The 20781-nt window shown below is 45.8% G+C and overlaps 2 protein-coding genes and 1 pseudogene across 2 annotated transcripts in view; 2 read left to right on the plus strand and 1 right to left on the minus strand.

The window, feature by feature from the left end:
* LOC122939172 (gastrula zinc finger protein XlCGF26.1-like) overlaps positions 1-20781 on the minus strand; it is a 1061774-nt gene that overhangs the window by 970043 nt on the left and 70950 nt on the right. The window lies entirely within an intron of this gene.
* The window catches only part of LOC122938193, a 108986-nt pseudogene that overhangs the window by 46856 nt on the left and 41349 nt on the right, over positions 1-20781 (plus strand).
* LOC122939184 (gastrula zinc finger protein XlCGF66.1-like) lies at positions 9051-13202 on the plus strand. Its single transcript, XM_044295212.1, has 6 exons — positions 9051-9167; positions 11643-11766; positions 12300-12404; positions 12488-12611; positions 12691-12755; positions 12898-13202. The coding sequence occupies exons 2-6, from the start codon at positions 11689-11691 to the stop codon at positions 12952-12954; spliced, it is 429 nt and encodes a 142-aa protein (XP_044151147.1). The 5' UTR covers positions 9051-9167; positions 11643-11688; the 3' UTR covers positions 12955-13202.

Raw genomic sequence — 20781 nt, forward strand, 5'->3', positions numbered from 1 at the left:
GTCCTTCTCCAACTTTGTTACTGCTGATTGGGATATATTAATTCCCAATGCCATGCATTTAGAAAGATTAATCTTAAAACTGGACAGGGAGCCGTAAGTATCTAGTTGTTTTAATAGAGTTGGTAGAGCCTCTTCGGGTTTAGTCAGAAAGATTAACATGTCGTCCGCGAAGGCGGCTACAGTGTGTACATCCTTGCCTACTTTAAGTCCCTGGATTTTAGGGTCCTGTCTTAAAGACTGTATGAATGTTTCTAAACACATTTTAAACAGCGTGGGTGAGAGCGGGCAACCCTGACGCGTCCCATTTGATATCCTAAAGGGAGGTGATAAGATACCGTTCACTTGTACTTTTGCGGAGGGGTTGGCGTACAGAGACAGCACCGCCCCCACAAATTGAGTGGGGAGGCCAAATTCTAGCAGCGTGGCTTTCATATAATCCCAGTCCACTCTGTCGAATGCTTTTTCAGCATCTGTGCTGAGGAACATAAGCTTCTTCCCTTGTTTTAAAGCAAATTGTTGGGCTTGCAGGACTCTAAAGGTGCTGTCTCTGCACTCCCTGCCCCCCACAAAGCCTGACTGTTCAGGCGATATGATTCCCGGGAGTAATGGGGAAAGCCTATTGGCCAGCATCTTGGCCCACAGTTTCACGTCTGCATTTAGCAGGGAGATTGGTCTAAAACTAGACGGGAGCTCTGTGTCTTTGCCTGGCTTTGGCAACACAACTATATGCGCTTCTAGGGCCTGATTGGTTATGGGGGTTCCTCCTAATAGGGCGTTGAAGAAGTTTACCAGTTGCAGACCTAAGATTGAGAAAAACTTTTTATAATAGGCCACAGTAAGACCATCAGGGCCTGGGCTCTTGCCAGACGGAGTTGTATTTAGAACTTTTTTCACCTCAGCCAGAGTGACAGGGGCCATCAATGATAACTTAGAGGAATCACTTAGGACCGGTAGATTCAGTGTACTCAGGAAATTTTCTATTTCCCCTATGCGTTCTGTCCTTATACCCTCTTGTTCCTCCCCTCTAAGGTTATACAGGTTGTGATAGTAATCCCTGAAGATTTTTGAAATTTTTTGGGTATCCGTTTCAATAGACCCTTCCTGCGATTTCATACGCTTAATGAAAACTTGGTCCTCACGTTTTTTAATGAGTGCTGACATTATTTTCCCGCCTCTATTTCCGCGAACATAATGTTTGTGTTTAACTTTAAGATAGGCCTTAGAAGCTTTCATATTTAACAGTTCCTGTAGTTCTCGTCTAGCTGCTCTCAATTCTTCAAGGTCTCTAAGTGCACAGGAGCGTTTATGTGACGATTCTAGAATAGCAATATGGGATAGGAGATCTGACAATTTCTTCGCTCTAAGTTTATTAATATGTGACCCCAGTGCAATAAATTCCCCCCTAATTACAGCCTTGTGCGCCTCCCATAATATTGCATGGGACATGTCAGGCGTTGCGTTGGTAGTAAAGTACGACTGTAATTTTTGCGAGATTGAATCCACTCGGGTCTGTGAGTCTAGAAGGGTATGGTTTAGCCTCCAAGTCCATTCCCTACCACACAGCTTTGGGAAGCCCATAACAAGGGAGACCGGCGCATGGTCAGAGACCGTGATACTATGGAGTGTAGAGGACTTGACCGTTGACAAATACTTGTCCTGTACAAAAAGGTAATCCAACCTCTGGTATGATTTGTGAGGGTTAGAATAAAACGTGTAATCACGTCTGTCACCATGCGCCGACCTCCAAACATCGCTAAGATGCATTGATCTAAGATGTGTCTGAGCTGACCTGAGAGCTCGAAACGGGACGGCTGATTTCTGGGTAGAGGAGTCAAGCAGAGGATTCAAGGCGAGGTTAAGGTCTCCTCCCACCAACAAAATACCCTGCAGCAAATGAGCCAATCTTGCCTAACACGTCTTTTAGCCAACTAACTGGCTTCACATTGGGAGCATATAGATTGCAGATCGTGATTGTTATATGTCCTATCTCTCCTTTCAGTAGAAGGTATCTCCCCTCTGGATCTCTCACTTCAGAATGCAATGTGAATGGGGTACCTCGCTTGAATCCTATGCTGACTCCCCTTGCCGCTAAACTACTGGAAGTGGCATGATACCAAACATTAAAAGGGCCATATCCTAGGTTAGGGACATGCAAGTGGGAAAAGTGGGTCTCTTGGAGGAGTTATCTGCGCCAATTTTCCTGAGAACTTGGAATATTCTACTGCGTTTTTTAGGGTTGTTGCAACCGTGTACATTAAAGGTTGATAAAGTTTAATGGAGCCATCTTAGCTAAGTGTTATTCTGCAAATTGAGTTCGCGTATCCTATCAGACGACAGAAGAGCACCTAACAAGTCACTTAACAATATAAAACCGTAACCATAACTTAAAAGTGTTTCCAAATATTTTTGGAGTTGTGAGCAGGGGGGGAGTAAAAGGTTTGCACATGTTAATACCATGTGTATCCCAACCAGCCCAGAACCCCAAAAACCCAGCCTCAGTCAAGTATGTGGGAAAAACTAACTTGACAGACATTCTTGTTTGGCAAGGAGAGACACAGATAAAAGAGATTAAGGAGAAGAAAAAAAAATAATGCTTAACAGTAGACATAATATACGCGCAGCATTATAAAAGCATATATCTTGCTTAAGTTATTAATGAATAGTGACAGTGAAAACAGCTAGGTATAGTCGAATACCGGAGCAAAAGTAAACCACATGACAGAAAAAAACTGTCCAGATAAAGCAATTTTGCTGCAGCTAATAAAGGGAAGAAAAAACATTAGCAGCAAACCCTCAAACCGGAGCTCCTTGGGGCCATGCCCTCTTGTTCTTGCCAGATCTTTGGGGTTTTGATTTCATCCATCTGGACACTGAAGGAAGCGGTGGTAAGTCCTCCATAGCTGGGACAGGTAACCAGGAGGGAATCTCAACTGGTGGTTGTTGTAGTGCATCCCATACTGGAGGCAGATCTTCAGGCGTTCGGACTGTGATTCGGCGATTCCCCGCTGTGATTAAGATCCCAAACGGGAAGAGCCATCTATATGGGAACTTGGATGACCGTAATAGGTCTGTAAGCGGCTTTAATAATCGCCTTTTTTGTAGTGTAGATGCCGCCAAGTCCTGATAGATTTGAACGCTGATACCTTGAAGCTTCACTTCTCCTTGTTTTCTTGCTGCTTGCAGGATTAATTCAGTGTCCCTATAACTCAGGATACCACAGATTATGTCCCTTGGGTTATCGCGAGACGCCGGCTTCGGCTTTAGAGCTCTGTGCACCCTTTCCACAGTAACATGCATTGCTTGTTCTGGGCCTAGTAGCTTATGGAAAAGGGAGTCCATAACTTGAAACAAATCCTCTTTGTCTTCAGCCTCTGGCAGACCCCTGAGTCTGATATTCCTCCTCCTGTTTCTGTTCTCCTGATCTTCCATTTGAAGCAGGAGTGTGTTCATTGCCTTAGTATGTGAGAGCAGGGAATCTTTCACCGCCTCATTAAATGTAAGCATGGCATCTTGTGATGGTTCCAGCGTCTCAACGCGGTCACCAATGTGATGCACGTCTGCTTTGATGGCCACTAGATCCGCAGCAAGAGGAGCAAGCGCTCTATGCAGTGCTCCCTCCAAAAATTCTCTGGTGAGCCCGGACTTCTCCCCATTATATGGTGTGCTGTCATCACCTGAGGAATGTTCGGGAGCTGTATCATCTGCGGCCGCGCCATGATGTTTCGGCGCCATCTTGGGAGGCCGCGCCGGCGGCTGTGAAGCCGATTTGCTTAGATGTTTATTCAGGTCGGGCACGGGTCCTCCCTGTGCCCCGCTGCGATCTGTGAACAATCCTTCGGCTGGATCTTCATGCCAGGGTCAGGTTAGTGCTAAGAAATAGGCTGAGATGGGTTCTGGTGGCGAGAGCTCTGCTAACAAGCAGCCGCCATCTAGCTCGGTCAGGCCACGCCCCCCATTATGGCTTTTTTTACACCATTTTTATTTTTACGTTGTTCACCTGAGGGGTTAGATCATGTGAAATTTTGTAGAGCAGGTTCTTACGGACACGGCAATACCTAATATGTGTACCTTTTTTTTATTTATTAAGGCTTTACACAATATCATTTTTTAAACCCCAAAAACTTGTTTTAGTGTCTCCATAGTCTGAGAGCCATAGTTTTTTTTTTTTTTTTTTTTTTTTGGGCCATTGTCTCATGTAGGGGCTCATTTTTTGCGGAATGAGACAATGGTTTGAATGGTACTATTTTGGCATACATACGACTTTTTTGACCACTTTTATTACCTTTTTTGGAAGTAATGTGATCAAAATTGCAATTTCATCATAGTTTTTATTTTTTATGGCGTTCACTGTGCGGGAAATGTAACATGACTGTTTTATAGATCGGGTCATTACGGACGCGGTAATATATAACGTGTAGGGAATTTTTAATCAGGGATAAATTGTTTTTTTTATTTTTACATTTTTTCACTTTTTAAAATTTTTCTTTACCTAGACTCACTTGGTTCTTGAAGATCCAGTGGGTCTGATGTCTGTATAATACAGTACAGTACACTATATAGTGTACTGCACTGTATTTCATTCACACTTTGTCTGAACAGATCTCTTCCTTTAGCACAGATCTGTTCAGCACCATGGACAGCAGGACGCCTGAGCAGGCGTCCTGTTGCCATGGGAACCTTCCCCGTCTGCCACAACTGAGCAGACGGGGAAGGGGAAGAAGGGGAGCTCCCTCCCTCTGTCACCCCATCCTGTCCGGGGGCTGCAAAGGCACAGCAGCCCCCCCATGGGAGAGGTAGGGAGCTCCCTCCCTCTAAACCTCTTCCATACAGCGGACCCTACGGACCGCGGCATGGAAGGGGTTAAAACGGCGGACATCTGCACAGATGTCTGCCGTTTGGATCGGAGTGTCAGCAATGAGCTGACACTCTGATTCAACCGCTCGGCCATCCTGAAAATTAAACGGGGGGCGGGCGGAAGATCGCCTCCCGCACCGCCCGCAATCCACTCATAGGCACAAAAACACAGAGGGCTGCAGGGGGGGTTTAACATAGAAATATAGGCACTTTTGGGTTTCTGATCTCTGCGGTCACTGACTGCAGGGATCAGAAACTTGCATAAGCATTAAAAAACGCAGGTCTGAATTGACCTGCGGTTTGTAGCGATCGGCAATGCTGGGGGGTCACAGGACCCCCCTAGGCATTGTCACAGGGTGCCTGCTGAATGATTTCAACAGGCACCTGGTTCCGATCACTGCCGGCCGTGCGGCAGTGATCAAAACTACACAGGACGTACCGGTACGCCCCAAGTTCCTAAGGGGTTAAAGGGAACCTGTCTTCAGCTTTAGGCCTCATGCACACGACCGTTGTGTGCATCCGTGGCCGTTGTGCCGTTTTCCGCTTTTTTTCGTGGAGCCATTGACTTTCAATAGGGCAGTGGAAAAATCGGAAAATGCACCGTTTTGCAGCCGAGGCCGTGATCCGTGTATCCTGTCCGTCATAAAAATATGACCTGTCCTATTTTTTTGACGGACAACGGTTCACGGACCCATTCAAGTCAATGGGTCCGTGAAAGAACACGGATGCACACAAGATTGGCATCCGTGTCCGTGATCCGTGGCCGTAGGTTGCTTTCATACAGACGGATCCGAAGATCCGTCTGCATAAAAGCTTTTTCAGCTTCTGGGAACGCTTCTGTGTTAGAATATACTGTCGGATATCAGTTTTCACGAAGGGGTTAATTGTACTATCATATCCCCCTGTAAGAGATCAGGGCTGCCAGGCAGCAGGGGGCAGACCCCCCCCCCCCCCCTGCCCAGTTTGAATATCGTTGGTGGCACAGTGTGAGCCCCCCTTCCTCTCTCTATTGTTATAAATCGTTGGTGGCACAGTGTGCGCCCACCATCGCCCCCCCCCTCCCTCTATAGCAGTAACAACATTGGTAGAAGCTGGTCAGTCATCAGCAGGTGGCAGGAGATCATGAATAACCAGGACTCTTCTCCAGGCCCAGTCTGCAATGATTGTGATGTTGGTTCTCGGCAACCACTTACTTCTAACTTATAAATAACAGACGCTGAAATCAGCTCCCCCGTCTGTGCTTTATTCTGCCGTCAGTGTGGGCAGCACAAAGGTGATGACAGGTTCCCTTTAAAGTTAAAGTTGTTATTTTGTTTAATAAACAGGCCATTTACCTCCACTCTCTGGGGGGTGTTTTTATTATTATTATTATGTGTTTCTGCTGTAGATAATATTTATGTATTGCCATGAAGGGCACAGGTCAGTTTTGCGGCAAAGGGAACGCCGTAGGAACAGAGCCCTGTGGTATCTGAATCTATGGGACTCCTGTGGATATTCCATACAAGTATAAATTTGCAGTCCTATGTAACACCACAGATAACACAGTGATAACTCTGAGTACAGATAATGTAGTAGATGTCACCTGCAGTCCTATGTAACACCAGAGATAACACTAGTGTAGAGCATGTGGTAGTGTTACCTACGTCCTTACTGTGCCTCCCCCACGGAGCCTCCTCTTTCTTCTTCTTCCCCCGCACAGAACGTCCTGATGCAGCCGCGTCAGGACATAGGAGCGCTGTGGGCACGGTGATGGTGACACAGACATACAATAAATATGATCACCAACACTATACACACATACAGTACAGACCAAAGGTTTGGACCCACCTTCTCATTCAAGTTTTCTTTATTTTCATGACTATGAAAATTGTAGATTCACACTGAAGGCATCAAAACTATGAAGTAACACATGTGGAATTATATACATAACAAAAAAGTGTGAAACAACTGAAAATATGTCATATTCTAGGTTCTTCACAGTAGCCACCTTTTGCTTTGATTACTGCTTTGCACACTCTTGGCATTCTCTTGATGAGCTTCAAGAGGTAGTCACCTGAAATGGTCTTCACTTCACAGGTTTGCCCTGTCAGGTGTAATAAGTGGGGTTTCTTGCCTTATAAATGGGGTTGGGACCATCAGTTGCTTTGTGGAGAAGTCAGGTGGATGCACAGCTGATAGTCCTACTGAATAGACTGTTAGCTGCTTTTTTCTTGCCATAATACAAATTCTAAGTAAAGAAAAACGAGTGGCCATCATTACTTTAAGAAATGAAGGTCAGTCAGTCCGAAAAATTGGGAAAACTTTGAAAGTGTCCCCAAGTGCAGTCACAAAAACCACCAAGCGCTACAAAGAAACTGGCTCACATGCGGACCGCCCCAGGAAAGGAAGACCAAGAGTCACCTCTGCTGCGGAGGAGAAGTTCATCGGTCAGGGCATCATTTGAACTTCTCTCTCGTCTCCTGAGAGACCTTACTGTGAGCGGCGGCTTTCAGTCTGCGCATGCGCCAGGCCGCCATCTTTCTTGAGGGTAAGGTGTGGGGTGAGGATCGGTACCCAGCTTAGGGCCAGAAGCGCTGGGGGACCCAACCTCTTACATGAGAGGAGGGAGAAAGTGCAGGCAACTCCGCTGCCGGCGTTTTCTGTGATCGCCGTGATAAAGAGTATGGCGGCGATCACGTGATCAAAGAGCGCTTGTCACGGTCTCTGATCACTGCCCCTTCCTCCGGTAGCTGCGGCCACGGAGCTACAGCGCGTGATTTTATCGCTAACTTGGGCTGAAGTGCCACCGTAAAAAGGGGACGCTCCAGCCCAAGGCCCCTTAGTGACCGCCGTAAAAACACATATGGGTGGTCACTAAGGGGTTAATTAATCGGGGTATTGATTTAAATGTCATAGATGGAGGCAGCGAATGATCGAGGCGCAATCTGAGGCCGGTGTGCAGAGGCGCGAGGGATCGAGGGCGCGGAATAGATCGGCCCTTGGCAGCCGCACCCGAGTCACGTGACAGCGACACTGCACCATGTGACCAGCTCCTCCTGTATCACACAACTGAGGATTAGATACACCGCTCAGCAGGGAGTATCACACAGCATAGGATTAGATACACAGCTCAGCAGGCAGTATCACACAGGATAGGATTAGATACACAGCTCAGCAGTATCACACGGGATAGGATTAGATACACAGCTCAGCAGTCAGTATCACACAGGATAGGATTAGATACACAGCTCAGCAGACAGTATCACACAGGATAGGATTAGATACACCGCTCAGCAGACAGTATCACACAGGATAGGATTAGATACACAGCTCAGCAGACTGTATCACACAGGAGAGGATTAGATACACACCTCAGCAGTATCACACGGGATAGGATTAGATACACAGCTCAGCAGACAGTATCACACAGGATAGGATTAGATACACAGCTCAGCAGACAGTATCACACGGGATAGGATTAGATACACAGCTCAGCAGACAGTATCACACGGGATAGGATTAGATACACAGCTCAGCAGACAGTATCACACAGGATAGGATTACATACACAGCTCAGCAGACAGTATCACACAGGATAGGATTAGATACACAGCTCAGCAGACAGTATCACACAGGATAGGATTAGATACACAGCTCAGCAGACAGTATCACACAGGATAGGATTAGATACACAGCTCAGCAGGAAGTATCACACAGGAGAGGATTAGATACACAGCTCAGCAGACAATATCACCCAGGATAGGATTAGATACACAGCTCAGCAGACAATATCACACAGGATAGGATTAGATACACAGCTCAGCAGACAATATCACCCAGGATAGGATTAGATACACAGCTCAGCAGACAATATCACACAGGATAGGATTAGATACACAGCTCAGCAGACAGTATCACACAGGAGAGGATTAGATACACAGCTCAGCAGACAGTATCACACAAGAGAAGCTGTGATCCAGGCTCAGCAGGCTGTATCTCACATGAGAGGCTTAGATACGGCTGTGCTGGCCGCTCCCAGTGTTTGGGGCTCTGGAGATGGTGAGGGAAGCGCCTGTGGCCCTCAGTGATGTGAGGAGAGGAGCAGGAGCCATGTCTGGGTGTACTAACATGGCCGTCGGAGGTGTAGGGGGCGGGGCTAGTGCTGACTGACCAGTGTGCCGGGCGGGGCCAGCCCTGTGACGTCACACCGCAAAGCATGCTGGGGGAGGAAACCTCAAGGAACCTGAGGGAAAGAGGAAGTTCTGCTGGAAACGTCCTGTAAAGAGGCTCTGATGTCCGGACAGCGGGAGGGAGAGCCCCGGCATGAGGAGCAGGTACCGGGGAGCCGGGAGCCGCAGGCAGTAGTGCAGTGTGTGATGTCTGTCACAGCTGGTGCTTCAGTAGTGCAGTGTATGATGTCTGTCACAGCTGGTGCTTCAGTAGTGCAGTGTGTGATGTCTGTCACAGCTGGTGCTTCAGTAGTGCAGTGTGTGATGTCTGTCACAGCTGGGGCTTCAGTAGTGCAGTGTATGATGTCTGTCACAGCTGGTGCTTCAGTAGTGCAGTGTGTGATGTCTGTCACAGCTGGTGCTTCAGTAGTGCAGTGTGTGATGTCTGTCACAGCTGATGCTTCAGTAGTGCAGTGTATGATGTCTGTCACAGCTGATGCTTCAGTAGTGCAGTGTGTGATGTCTGTTGCAGCGGATGCTTCAGTAGTGCAGTGTATGATGTCTGTCACAGCTGATGCTTCAGTAGTGCAGTGTGTGATGTCTGTCACAGCTGATGCTTCAGTAGTGCAGTGTGTGATGTCTGTCACAGCTGATGCTTCAGTAGTGCAGTGTATTGTGGCAGTTGATGCTTCAGTAGTGCAGTGTATTGTGGCAGTTGATGCTTCAGTAGTGCAGTGTATTGTGGCAGTTGATGCTTCAGTAGTGCAGTGTATTGGGGCAGTCGATGTTTCAGTAGTGCAGTGTATTGTGGCAGTTGATGCTTCAGTAGTGCAGTGTATTGGGGCAGTTGACGCTTCAGTAGTGCAGTGTATTGTGGCAGTCGACGCTTCAGTAGTGAAGTGTATTGGGGCAGTTGACGCTTCAGTAGTGCAGTGTATTGGGGCAGTTGACGCTTCAGTAGTGCAGTGTATTGGGGCAGTTGACGCTTCAGTAGTGCAGTGTATTGGGGCAGTTGACGCTTCAGTAGTGCAGTGTATTGGGGCAGTCGACGCTTCAGTAGTGCAGTGTATTGTGGCAGTCGACGCTTCAGTGGTGCAGTGTATTGTGGCAGTCGACGCTTCAGTGGTGCAGTGTATTGTGGCAGTCGACGCTTCAGTGGTGCAGTGTATTGTGGCAGTCGACGCTTCAGTGGTGCAGTGTATTGTGGCAGTCGACGCTTCAGTGGTGCAGTGTATTGTGGCAGTTGACGCTTCAGTGGTGCAGTGTATTGTGGCAGTTGACGCTTCAGTGGTGCAGTGTATTGTGGCAGTTGACGCTTCAGTGGTGCAGTGTATTGTGGCAGTTGACGCTTCAGTGGTGCAGTGTATTGTGGCAGTTGACGCTTCAGTGGTGCAGTGTATTGTGGCAGTTGACGCTTCAGTGGTGCAGTGTATTGTGGCAGTTGACGCTTCAGTGGTGCAGTGTATTGTGGCAGTTGACGCTTTAGTGGTGCAGTGTATTGTGGCAGTTGACGCTTCAGTGGTGCAGTGTATTGGGGCAGTCGACGCTTCAGTGGTGCAGTGTATTGGGGCAGTTGACGCTTCAGTGGTGCAGTGTATTGTGGCAGTCGACGCTTCAGTGGTGCAGTGTATTGGGGCAGTCGACGCTTCAGTGGTGCAGTGTATTGGGGCAGTCGACGCTTCAGTAGTGCAGTGTATTCTGGCAGTCGACGCTTCAGTAGTGCAGTGTATTCTGGCAGTCGACGCTTCAGTAGTGCAGTGTATTCTGGCAGTCGACGCTTCAGTAGTGCAGTGTATTCTGGCAGTCGACGCTTCAGTAGTGCAGTGTATTCTGGCAGTCGACGCTTCAGTAGTGCAGTGTATTCTGGCAGTCGACGCTTCAGTAGTGCAGTGTATTCTGGCAGTCGACGCTTCAGTAGTGCAGTGTATTCTGACAGTTGACGCTTCAGTAGTGCAGTGTATCCTGGCAGTTGACGCTTCAGTGGTGCAGTGTATTGGGGCAGTTGACGCTTCAGTGGTGCAGTGTATTGGGGCAGTTGACGCTTCAGTGGTGCAGTGTATTGGGGCAGTTGATGTTTCAGTAGTGCAGTGTATTGTGGCAGTTGACGCTTCAGTAGTGCAGTGTATTGTGGCAGTTGACGCTTCAGTAGTGCAGTGTATTGTGGCAGTCGACGCTTCAGTAGTGCAGTGTATTCTGTCAGTCACAGGCCGCACTGACATCCTGCGCATGCGCTGCTCTCCTGACGTCGGGGACACTGAAGTCTCTGCCGGAGAGGGACCTGGGAGGCGTCCACCAGTGTTTCCAGCAGTGGTCGTCATCTCCCATAGACGTCCATGTTATGAGGATGTATCCCAGCAGTGATACCAGTATAAGTGTCACATGACCACTGTGGCCAAGATGGTTTACATTACTGGTATCACCACTGCGGCCAGTGTCAGGGCGCACCATACTTTACACTGCTGTCACCTCAAACATGGAAGAACTGCCCTGACGAGATCTTCCAGTCATCAGCCCAGACAATAGAGAGAAGACCTCATCTCCTCTGATTTCTCCCAAATGTCCCTCATCATCTCCGGTCATTATAAGCATTTCTATGGGATTTCATGCAGATTCTACATTGACTCCTCTTCTTCCATTCAGGTTCCTGTGATCTAGGATTGTCCGATGACATCATCAGTGCCAGATAATGGACGGAGACGGGGACAAGATGGCGGAGAGGATATTAGACCTTACCCTGGAGATACTCCTCCTGCTTACTGGAGAGGTGAGAGGTTCTGATGATGTCACATTACACCATTATCTGTGGTAATTACAGGGGATGTGACTGGAGAGGTGAGAGGTTCTGATGATGTCACATTACACCATTATCTATGGTAATTACAGGGGATGTGACTGGAGGGGTGAGAGGTTCTGATGATGTCACATTACACCATTATCTATGGTAATTACAGGGGATGTGACTGGAGAGGTGAGAGGTTCTGATGATGTCACATTACACCGTTATCTATGGTAATTACAGGGGATGTGACTGGAGAGGTGAGAGGTTCTGATGATGTCACATTACACCATTATCTATAGTAATTACAGGGGATGTGACTGGAGAGGTGAGAGGTTCTGATGATGTCACATTACACCATTATCTATAGTAATTACAGGGGATGTGACTGGAGAGGTGAGAGGTTCTGATGATGTCACATTACACCATTATCTATGGTAATTACAGGTGGACATGGCTGTAGAAGTGATGGACTCTGGAATGTACATGGTGACATTTATTATTATGTCTTCAATGAACAGGATTACTCCACGGTGAAGAAGACGTCTAGTAATCTGATACATGAGAAGAACAATGAGAAGATCCTAGAAGTCGTCCAGAAGATGATGGAGCTGATGACTGGAGAGGTGACACCGCCGGGAATGCTGGGACATTATACATTCACAGCACTGGAGGGGTCTGGGTGATGACGGTGTCATTGTGTTGTCAGGTTCCTCTAAGGTGTCAGGATGTCGCTGTCTATTTCTCCATGGAGGAGTGGGAGTATTTAGAAGGACACAAGGGTCTGTACAAGGAGGTCAAGATGGAGGAGGACCAGCCCCTCACATCTCCAGGTAACGGACAGGACTAAATACAAATGTCCTGGAATTCTCTGTCTGTAAAGTCTGAGTCCAGTCTCTGTGTCTCCTGCAGAGAGATCCAGTCAGAGGACAACACCAGAGAGTTGTCCCCGTCCTCTCCTTCCACAGGACAGTCAGGTAATGGAGATGTCTTCTCCTCTGTTGGGGGTTGCCTTGTTTTATCCAGTACTATTCTAGGTTTATACTGGTGTAATGAGCTGGAGATGGTGGGATTACAGCCGACCACAGACGCTCCATGTTCTCTGCTTCTTCCTACAAGTCTCTGGCTATGGAGACCACTGGTGGGAATAAGGAACCAATAGGTTTATGTCCCTGAGAGGAACGAGTCCGGACGCGTCTGGTAGAAGCCGATCTACTCCACGTAAACCACCTGCAGCATGTCCGGCCGTGCTGAGGATGCATGTGTACAAGGTTATTGGCTGTGAGCCGGCATCTAATATCTAGGTCCAGCCTCTGGGAGACCTGCAGCCATTAGGCTCAGACGACGACTGTTGTCGGGTCATTTGTGGTTGTCATGATGATTAAAGGGGTTATTACATAACAAGTATCACAGTGCAGTGAATGGGGCATTTCTGATGAAGGTTTATTACTATGTATAGTAGAGACTAAAAGTTTGGACACACCTTCTCATTCAAAGAGTTTTCTTTATTTTCATGACTCTGAAGGCATCACAACTATGAATTATCACATGTGGAATTATATACATAACAAAAAAGTGTGAAACAACTGAAAATATGTCATATTCTAGGTTCTTCAAAGTAGCCACCTTTTGCTTTGATTGCTCTTGGCATTCTCTTGATGAGCTTCAAGAGGTAGTCACCTGGGCGGAGTCTTGCAGCCGAGCCGGATGCAGGCTGTGTGAGGAGCTCTGCTGTTGACCGAGCCCTTCTTGAGCGTTTATAAGCATTTTTCACAGCTAAAAATGGGTAAGACTGGCAAAGAAAGACCCAAGGACACGCCGGGTAAGCTGAAAATACCAGCTAGCCAGAGCGATCTAGACAAATTTGTCAGAAGAACGGACACTAGATCTGAATCCAAGATGGCGCCTGTGCGGCGCGCGGGCTTGGTAGAGGAGAAGGAAGCTGAATCTGAAGGTGAAGGAGACAGCGATCAAGAAGAGAGCAGCTTGCCTGAGGACTTACCTATATCAAGGTCCTTCATGAAAGATCTTTTACAGGAATCTCTAGAGCCGCTCCGCCGCGATCTGTCAGATATAAAGCAAGATATGCGTCAGTTGCATGACAGAGTAGAAGAAGTGGAGACGGCGCAACAGGCTATAATTTGCTTTGGTGAAAAGGTTTCACACAGCCTGGATGAGACGCAAGCACATGTCAATTATATCTACTCCCTGGTGGAGGATCAAGATAACCGGGGAAGGAGAAATAACATACGCCTCAAAGGAGTTCCGGAATCAGTGCCTCAGGAAGCGCTGCTACAAGAGGTGACTCAACTGTTTGTACGTTTAGCTCCAGATGTCCAAACTGAACTATTCGCTATGGACAGAATCCACAGAGCTCTCCGTCCAGTGCCTAGACCCCAAGATCCCCCCAGGGATGTGATTTGCCGGCTAACCAGTTTTGCGGCTAAAGAAGCTATCCTGGCGGCTGCCCGTTCCAACAAAACGGAGGAAATTGAGGGCTCCATAATCGCACTGTACCAGGATCTTTCCCCAATGACATTGAGAAAGCGACGTCATTTGAAGCCGTTCTTGGAGATTCTAATACAGAAAAAGTTAACCTACAGGTGGCTCCATCCATTCGGGTTATTAATTAATACTCCGATACATAAACAAGTCATACGGAGTCATGCAGACTTGATCCGAGTATGTGAAGTTTTGGACATTAAGGGCCTGGAGTTACCGGATTGGTGCCCTGTTCAGAACTTAGCTGATTTACCTGCACTGCCGGTGAGAGAAGAATGGCGTGGAATCCCGCCAAAGAAGCAAAGACCCAGAAAATCTAGCCGATTCCCCACCTGAAGATAGAAGATCTATACTAAAGTGGACGTTAGTTTACTTGCTCCTTTTGTCTCACCTATTAGCCTATATGTTCTTTTGGCTACTAGGGCTTGTCATTAGGAGAGTGGGATTTGAGTTATTGTATACCTACCTGGTATTGAGTTATATTTATATATATGAAAATTTTCTACATGTATTCCAGCTTTTTCGCTCCGTCTTTTCTTTTCTTTTCTTTACTTTCTACACCCTCTCCTTGTAAACAGTACCAACAGAAAAGGGTTACAGGTTTCTGGATGTGGCTTATTAAAGGTGTTACTGATTGTGGAGCGACATCTAGTGGAGGAGGTTGTGATAGCTCCCTAAGATTATTTTTACTTTCTGTTCTTCTTTTGGTGCCTTTTTCTTTATAAGCACTAACAATAGAAAAGGGTCATAGGTTCCTGGATGTGGCCTATTAAGGTCTTTACTGATGGTGGAGTGACACCTAGTGGTGGTGGCGGAGGTGGCTCCCTAAGAATATACTTACTTTCTGGTTTTTCTTTATTTAAGAAGTTTTATATGATTCATAGTAGCAGGCTCAATTAGGGTCTCGGTCGGTTGTGACGACCTCCCCCCCCTCCTTTTTTCTTTTCTTTTCTTCCCATATAGGGACGGTACGTGGGCTCACGTGCTCTATATAAATTATTTTATTTTATTACTGTATAGTTAATTACAGTTGTTTATTTTATTTTATTCCCTTTAAGGTTCTTCCCGAATTATGTTCTCTTCCCCTACTCTCTTTCATCCCTTCCCTCGAAGTTTGCTCGGGATTCCATTGAGGCAGAGACTGGTACGCATGGAGGTGGTATGTTTGTATAGTAATGTCTAGTATACAAATTTGTGTTTACAATGTTAGAGGTCTGAATGCCCCTACTAAGAGGAGCCAGATTTGTCATTTTTTACATAAAAAGAAGGTCCAAGTTGCTCTTTTGCAGGAGACCCACTTTCGCAAAAATCATGTCCCTAGAATGTCCCACTTGTTATATAACCATTGGATTCATAGCACTTCAAATTCCTCTGCTTCAAAGGGTGTAAGTATTGCGATTCACAAAAACGTACCGTTTATGCATCAGGACACGTTGAGAGATGAAGAAGGAAGATATCTTTTTGTGAAGGGCAATATAGGTTCGCAATTATTTACCTTTGGGAATATTTATGCTCCAAATTCGGCACAAGCTAATTGGCTCAAAGATACCATTAGTAGATTTGGGAGTTTTGCTGATGGTATTAGTTTCTTGGGAGGCGACTTCAATGTTACCTTGAACCCTCCCCTAGATTCTTCCACCGGCATGTCTTCACTCTCTGGGGTGGCGTTAGACAAAATAAATTCGACCCTTTCCCAGCAAGGTTTAGTCGATGTGTGGAGAGCAATGCACTCCAACGAGAAGGACTACACATACTTCTCAGCTGCCCATAAGTCCTACCAGAGGCTGGACTATGTTTTTCTAGGTGCAAATAATCTCCAACACTGTGTTAGTTCTACAATCGGAAACATTCTTCTCTCTGATCATGCTCCTGTTTTCGTCTCATATACAGTGTCGACATTACCCAGAACTGAGTTCAGATGGAGATTGAATGAGACCTTATTGAACGGATCTAATATTCCGAAAGTGACAGAGCTACTTGAAGAGTATTTCCGATTAAATGAGGTGGAGGATACATCTCCAGTAAACATATGGGCTGCGCACAAAGCAGTGATAAGAGGTCATCTTATAGCTTTGGTTTCTCAGGTAAAGAAACAAAAACAGAAGAAGATAGAGGATCTCATTGTAGAGATCTCTAAACTAGAGAAACAACATAGGAGGCTGGTATCAGACGATGTTTTGGCGCGCCTGGACACCCTACGTTCGGAACTAAAAAACATATTGAATAATAATACAGCTAAGCTATTTTTGGCGAACCAGTATAAATATTATGCACACGGCAATAAGGCTTCAAAGGTTTTAATGGCTCAGACAAAAAAACGGAAATTGGCGGCGTTTATTTCATGTATTAAAACAAGAGAGGATCGGATTATTCATAAAACAGATCTTATTGCGGATCAGTTTTGTAAATTTTATAGTCAACTGTATAATTTACAAGACACTCTATCCCCCTCACAAATAGCATCTAAGACCAAATTCGGAATCCCAGATTCTTTTATCTCGAAAGTAATGGCAATGTATCAAAAGCCTACTGCGCGTGTTCTGGTGAATGGCACACTGTCTCCGTCATTCAGTATATCAAATGGGACGAGGCAAGGCTGCCCCCTCTCCCCATTGCTCTTTGTATTGGTGATAGAAACTCTCATGCAGGCTTTTCGGATCAATACTGCAATTAAAGGTGTTAAGATTGGTGCAGAGAACCATCAGACTGCAGCTTTTGCAGATGATGTGTTATTGTTTATTACAAACCCTGATACGGCCTTTAAAGAGATTGAGTCGGTACTCCATGACTTCTTTGAATTGTCAAATTTCTTAGTAAATTTATCTAAATCTACGATCTTGAATGTATCTTTACCGGTGGCGACTATGGAGAGGTTAAAGTCCACTACGACCTTTCATTGGACTACGGACCATATCACTTTTTTGGGAATTAATTTGACCACTAGCTTTTCCCGGTTATATCACGAGAACTTCCACACTCTTCCGAAACGTATAGAAGATCTCGTAAGTTCCTGGGATATCCCATTTGTCTCGTGGTTTGGTCGTAGAACTCTGATTAAAGCTATTCTAATGCCAACGGTTTTGTATTACATTCAGGCGTTACCTATTCCAATTCCCAGGGCCTTCTTTAAGAAAATCCAAAGCATCCTTCTAAAGTTTTTATGGGGTGCAAAAAAGGCTAGGATACCTTTTAAACAGGTCAAGCAACGGACAGCTAAGGGAGGAATGGGGGTACCAGATGTATATCTATACCACAAGGCAGTGATGTGCTTGCGCTGCTTGGAATGGTTGAGAAATTATTCTAATCGCTTAGATCTTTCAATTGAGTCCAGCATGGCTAACATCCCTTTGCGCTCTTTGTTGTTTATGGAAGGTACAGTGGCTAGAAAGACATTGAGGACAGCTAGTTCCATAACTATATACTCATTAAAAACATGGTCGGAATCTAAATGGCTTTCAGTATTAACCCCAAATTATCTGACACTAATGCAAGCAAGGGATATATTATTTCAAGCACCTACACAGTTTTTAGACACCCTACCTACTAGGGCAAAATCTATTTCAACACCTATTTTAAATCTAGGTATAGGTGAGGATGTTCTTACATACGATGATTTGCGTTCTCTTCCGGCGCTGAATGACCTTTCCACTTTTCATCTGGCCTATTTACTCCAACAGATTAAAAAGCACTTAACATCACTTCCGATAGTGACAACTCACACGCCATTTGAAAAATTAGCTTTACAATTAAAGGAACCAAAAGGGAAAATCTCACAACTATATGAGTTACTACTCTCAATTCAAGGGTCAGAAACCCCTATATTTATTCAGCAATGGTCAGCAGAGCTGAAGATTCAATTATCCCCCTTAGAAGTAAAACATGCACTCAGAGCGTTTCTTAGGGTGTCCAGGTGCGTCAAGCTGCAAGAGAACAGCTATAAAGTTCTAACTAGATGGTATTACACACCTCAAAGACTTCATCGCATGTTTCCTGAATGTAGCCCTGTGTGCTGGAGGTGTAGCCTAGAGATAGGCACACATACCCATATCTGGTGGGAGTGTGACAAGATAACCTCTTACTGGCAAGAGATTTGCAAACTTATATCTGACATTTGTAGTCTGGAAGTGCCTATATCCCCGAAAGTTTGTCTTTTAGGTGTTCTGGGTGAAATAAAGTGCTCCAAAAATAAACGCCTGTTATGTAACACATTATTAGCAACAGCTAGACTTATGTTGGCAATAGCATGGAAACAACCAAACCCGCCAACTATTCAAAATTGGATCCTCAAATGCGATCAATTATACCGTCTAGAACAAATCGCGCACTGGGATGCTCGCACCCCTATGCAGTTCGAAAATATCTGGAATCCATGGAAAACATTTAGGAATTTTTCTGGGATTTGAGTTTTTACTGCGAGAGGATTATTTTTGCGATGGTGGGTCTCCTCCTCCTTCTGAGCTGGTTTCCTTTGAACAGGTCTCCTTCGGTTGTAGACACTCACACTGATTACTCCTGGTGGGAGTTAACGCTAGACATTGCACTTTGTGCCTGCCTTGTTGGAATTCCGTGTTTTTACAAAGCTACTTCCCCCCCCACCCCCCCCCCCCCCCTCCTGTTTTTTCCCATTGTCCTTGTCTTTGTTTCTTTTTGGTTTATATTTAAGGTCAGTGAATTAAAATTTATAGGGGACATGCATGTACCTGATAGATTATGATGAACAGAGATGTTCTTCTTAGAAGGTGTCATTTGGAAAATAATATGCTTGTGACTATTTGATATGTGCAGCTATACGATTATTCGTTTTAGGATGTATGCTCAGGATATGTGTGTACTTTCAGGGATTTGAGATAGTGATGACCTTTATGTTGTTGCTTTATTTCGTGTTGGAAAACAATAAAAACAATTAAAAAAAAAAAAAAAAAAAAAAAAAGAGGTAGTCACCTGAAATGGTCTTCCAACAGTCTTGAAGGAGTTCCCAGAGATGCTTAGCACTTGTTGGCCCTTTTGCCTTCACTCTGCGGTCCAGCTCACCCCAAACCATCTCGATTGGGTTCAGGTCCGGTTACTGTGGAGGCCAGGTCATCTGGCGCAGCACCCCATCACTCTCCTTCATGGTCAAATAGCCCTTACTTTCAAAGTTTTCCCAATTTTTCGGCTTACTGACCTTCATCTCTTAAAGTAATGATGGCCGCTCGTTTTTCTTTACTTAGCTGCTTTTTTCTTGCCATAATACAAATTCTAACAGTCTATTCAGTAGGATTATCAGCTGTGTATCCACCTGACTTCTCCGCAACGCAACTGATGGTCCCAACCCCATTTATAAGGCAAGAAATCCCGCTTATTACACCTGACAGGGCACACCTGTGAAGTGAAAACCATTTCAGGTGACTGCCTCTTGAAGCTCATCAAGAGAATGCCAAGAGTGTGCAAAGCAGTGATCAAAGCAAAAGGTGGCTACTTTGAAGAACCTAGAATATGACATATTTTCAGTTGTTTCACACTGTTTTTGTTATGTATATAATTCCACATGTGTTAATTCATAGTTTTGATGCCTTCAGTGTGAATCTACAATTTTCATAGTCATGAAAACAAAGAAAACTCTTTGAATGAGAAGGTGTGTCCAAACCTTTGGTCTGTACTGTACATGCAGTAATAATATTGGTTGTATTTTTATGTACAGTACTTTTTGCCTTCTGGTAGCGCCCCCTGCTGCTTCTTCTGTGACTAGGTTTCTGGTCCACCTTCTCCTGCATTCAGGGATGGACACATGCTCAGTATCTTCTCTGCTCCCTCCTCCTGTCGGTGCCGGTGCAGTCATCTCGTGGAGAAGCAGTGCAGACTCCTTTCATTCATCCCTACTTGTATATTCATGGAGGTATATAGCTGTATCTCTACACGGAGGGGGAGGGGAGGGGGGCTTAGGAAGAGCTGGCTGCAGCGCACTCCTGGGAGATGCAGGTGCTTGATGGTCACATGGGATGAGCTGCTGCCCACCCACAGAGAATGAAGAGACCAGAGCTGCAGAGGAGGGAGTAAAGAAGCTAAAAAGGATGAATATTATACTGGAGAGCAGCGTTTTTTGCATTTCAGTACTTCAAGTGTTGGTATGCAGTACTCCAGGTAACTTTTTCCAGGATGTTCTCCATGACAGCACCATATGTAGGTTGTCCTTCTGATCATCTGTAGGGACTAGAACACAGAGAAGTCAATAGGCCGCTCCAGCCTCCAGTGCTCTTCCTGTCTCTACAGAGGACAGGTGCAGAGAGGATTCCTGAGTGGAAATTTCCTGTTCTATCAAATTGTAGGATCTTTGCTAGGGTTGTATGGGGGTTTCCTCTCCTTCCAGCCCATGTCTAGACTGGTAAGTACCTTCCATGGTAGGGGTCCCCTAGCCCATCCCAGACCCTTTCTAGACCTTCTCAAATCGGCTGTATGGGATGGCCATGTCCTGCTGAAGGGACCCTTCCCATCAGGTTTGATGTCGGGTATAGGAAATAGCAA

The sequence above is a fragment of the Bufo gargarizans genome, chromosome 5 (genome assembly GCF_014858855.1).
Source record: "Bufo gargarizans isolate SCDJY-AF-19 chromosome 5, ASM1485885v1, whole genome shotgun sequence".
In the NCBI taxonomy this organism is placed as follows: Eukaryota; Metazoa; Chordata; class Amphibia; order Anura; family Bufonidae; genus Bufo; species Bufo gargarizans.

Coding starts and splice junctions, on each gene's coding strand:
- LOC122939184 (XM_044295212.1), top strand. CDS start 11,689: ATGGACGGAGACGGGGACAAGATGGCGGAGAGGATATTAGACCTTACC. Junction 11,767..12,299: donor TCCTCCTGCTTACTGGAGAG/GTGAGAGGTTCT, acceptor TTCAATGAACAG/GATTACTCCACGGTGAAGAA. Junction 12,405..12,487: donor TGGAGCTGATGACTGGAGAG/GTGACACCGCCG, acceptor TTGTGTTGTCAG/GTTCCTCTAAGGTGTCAGGA.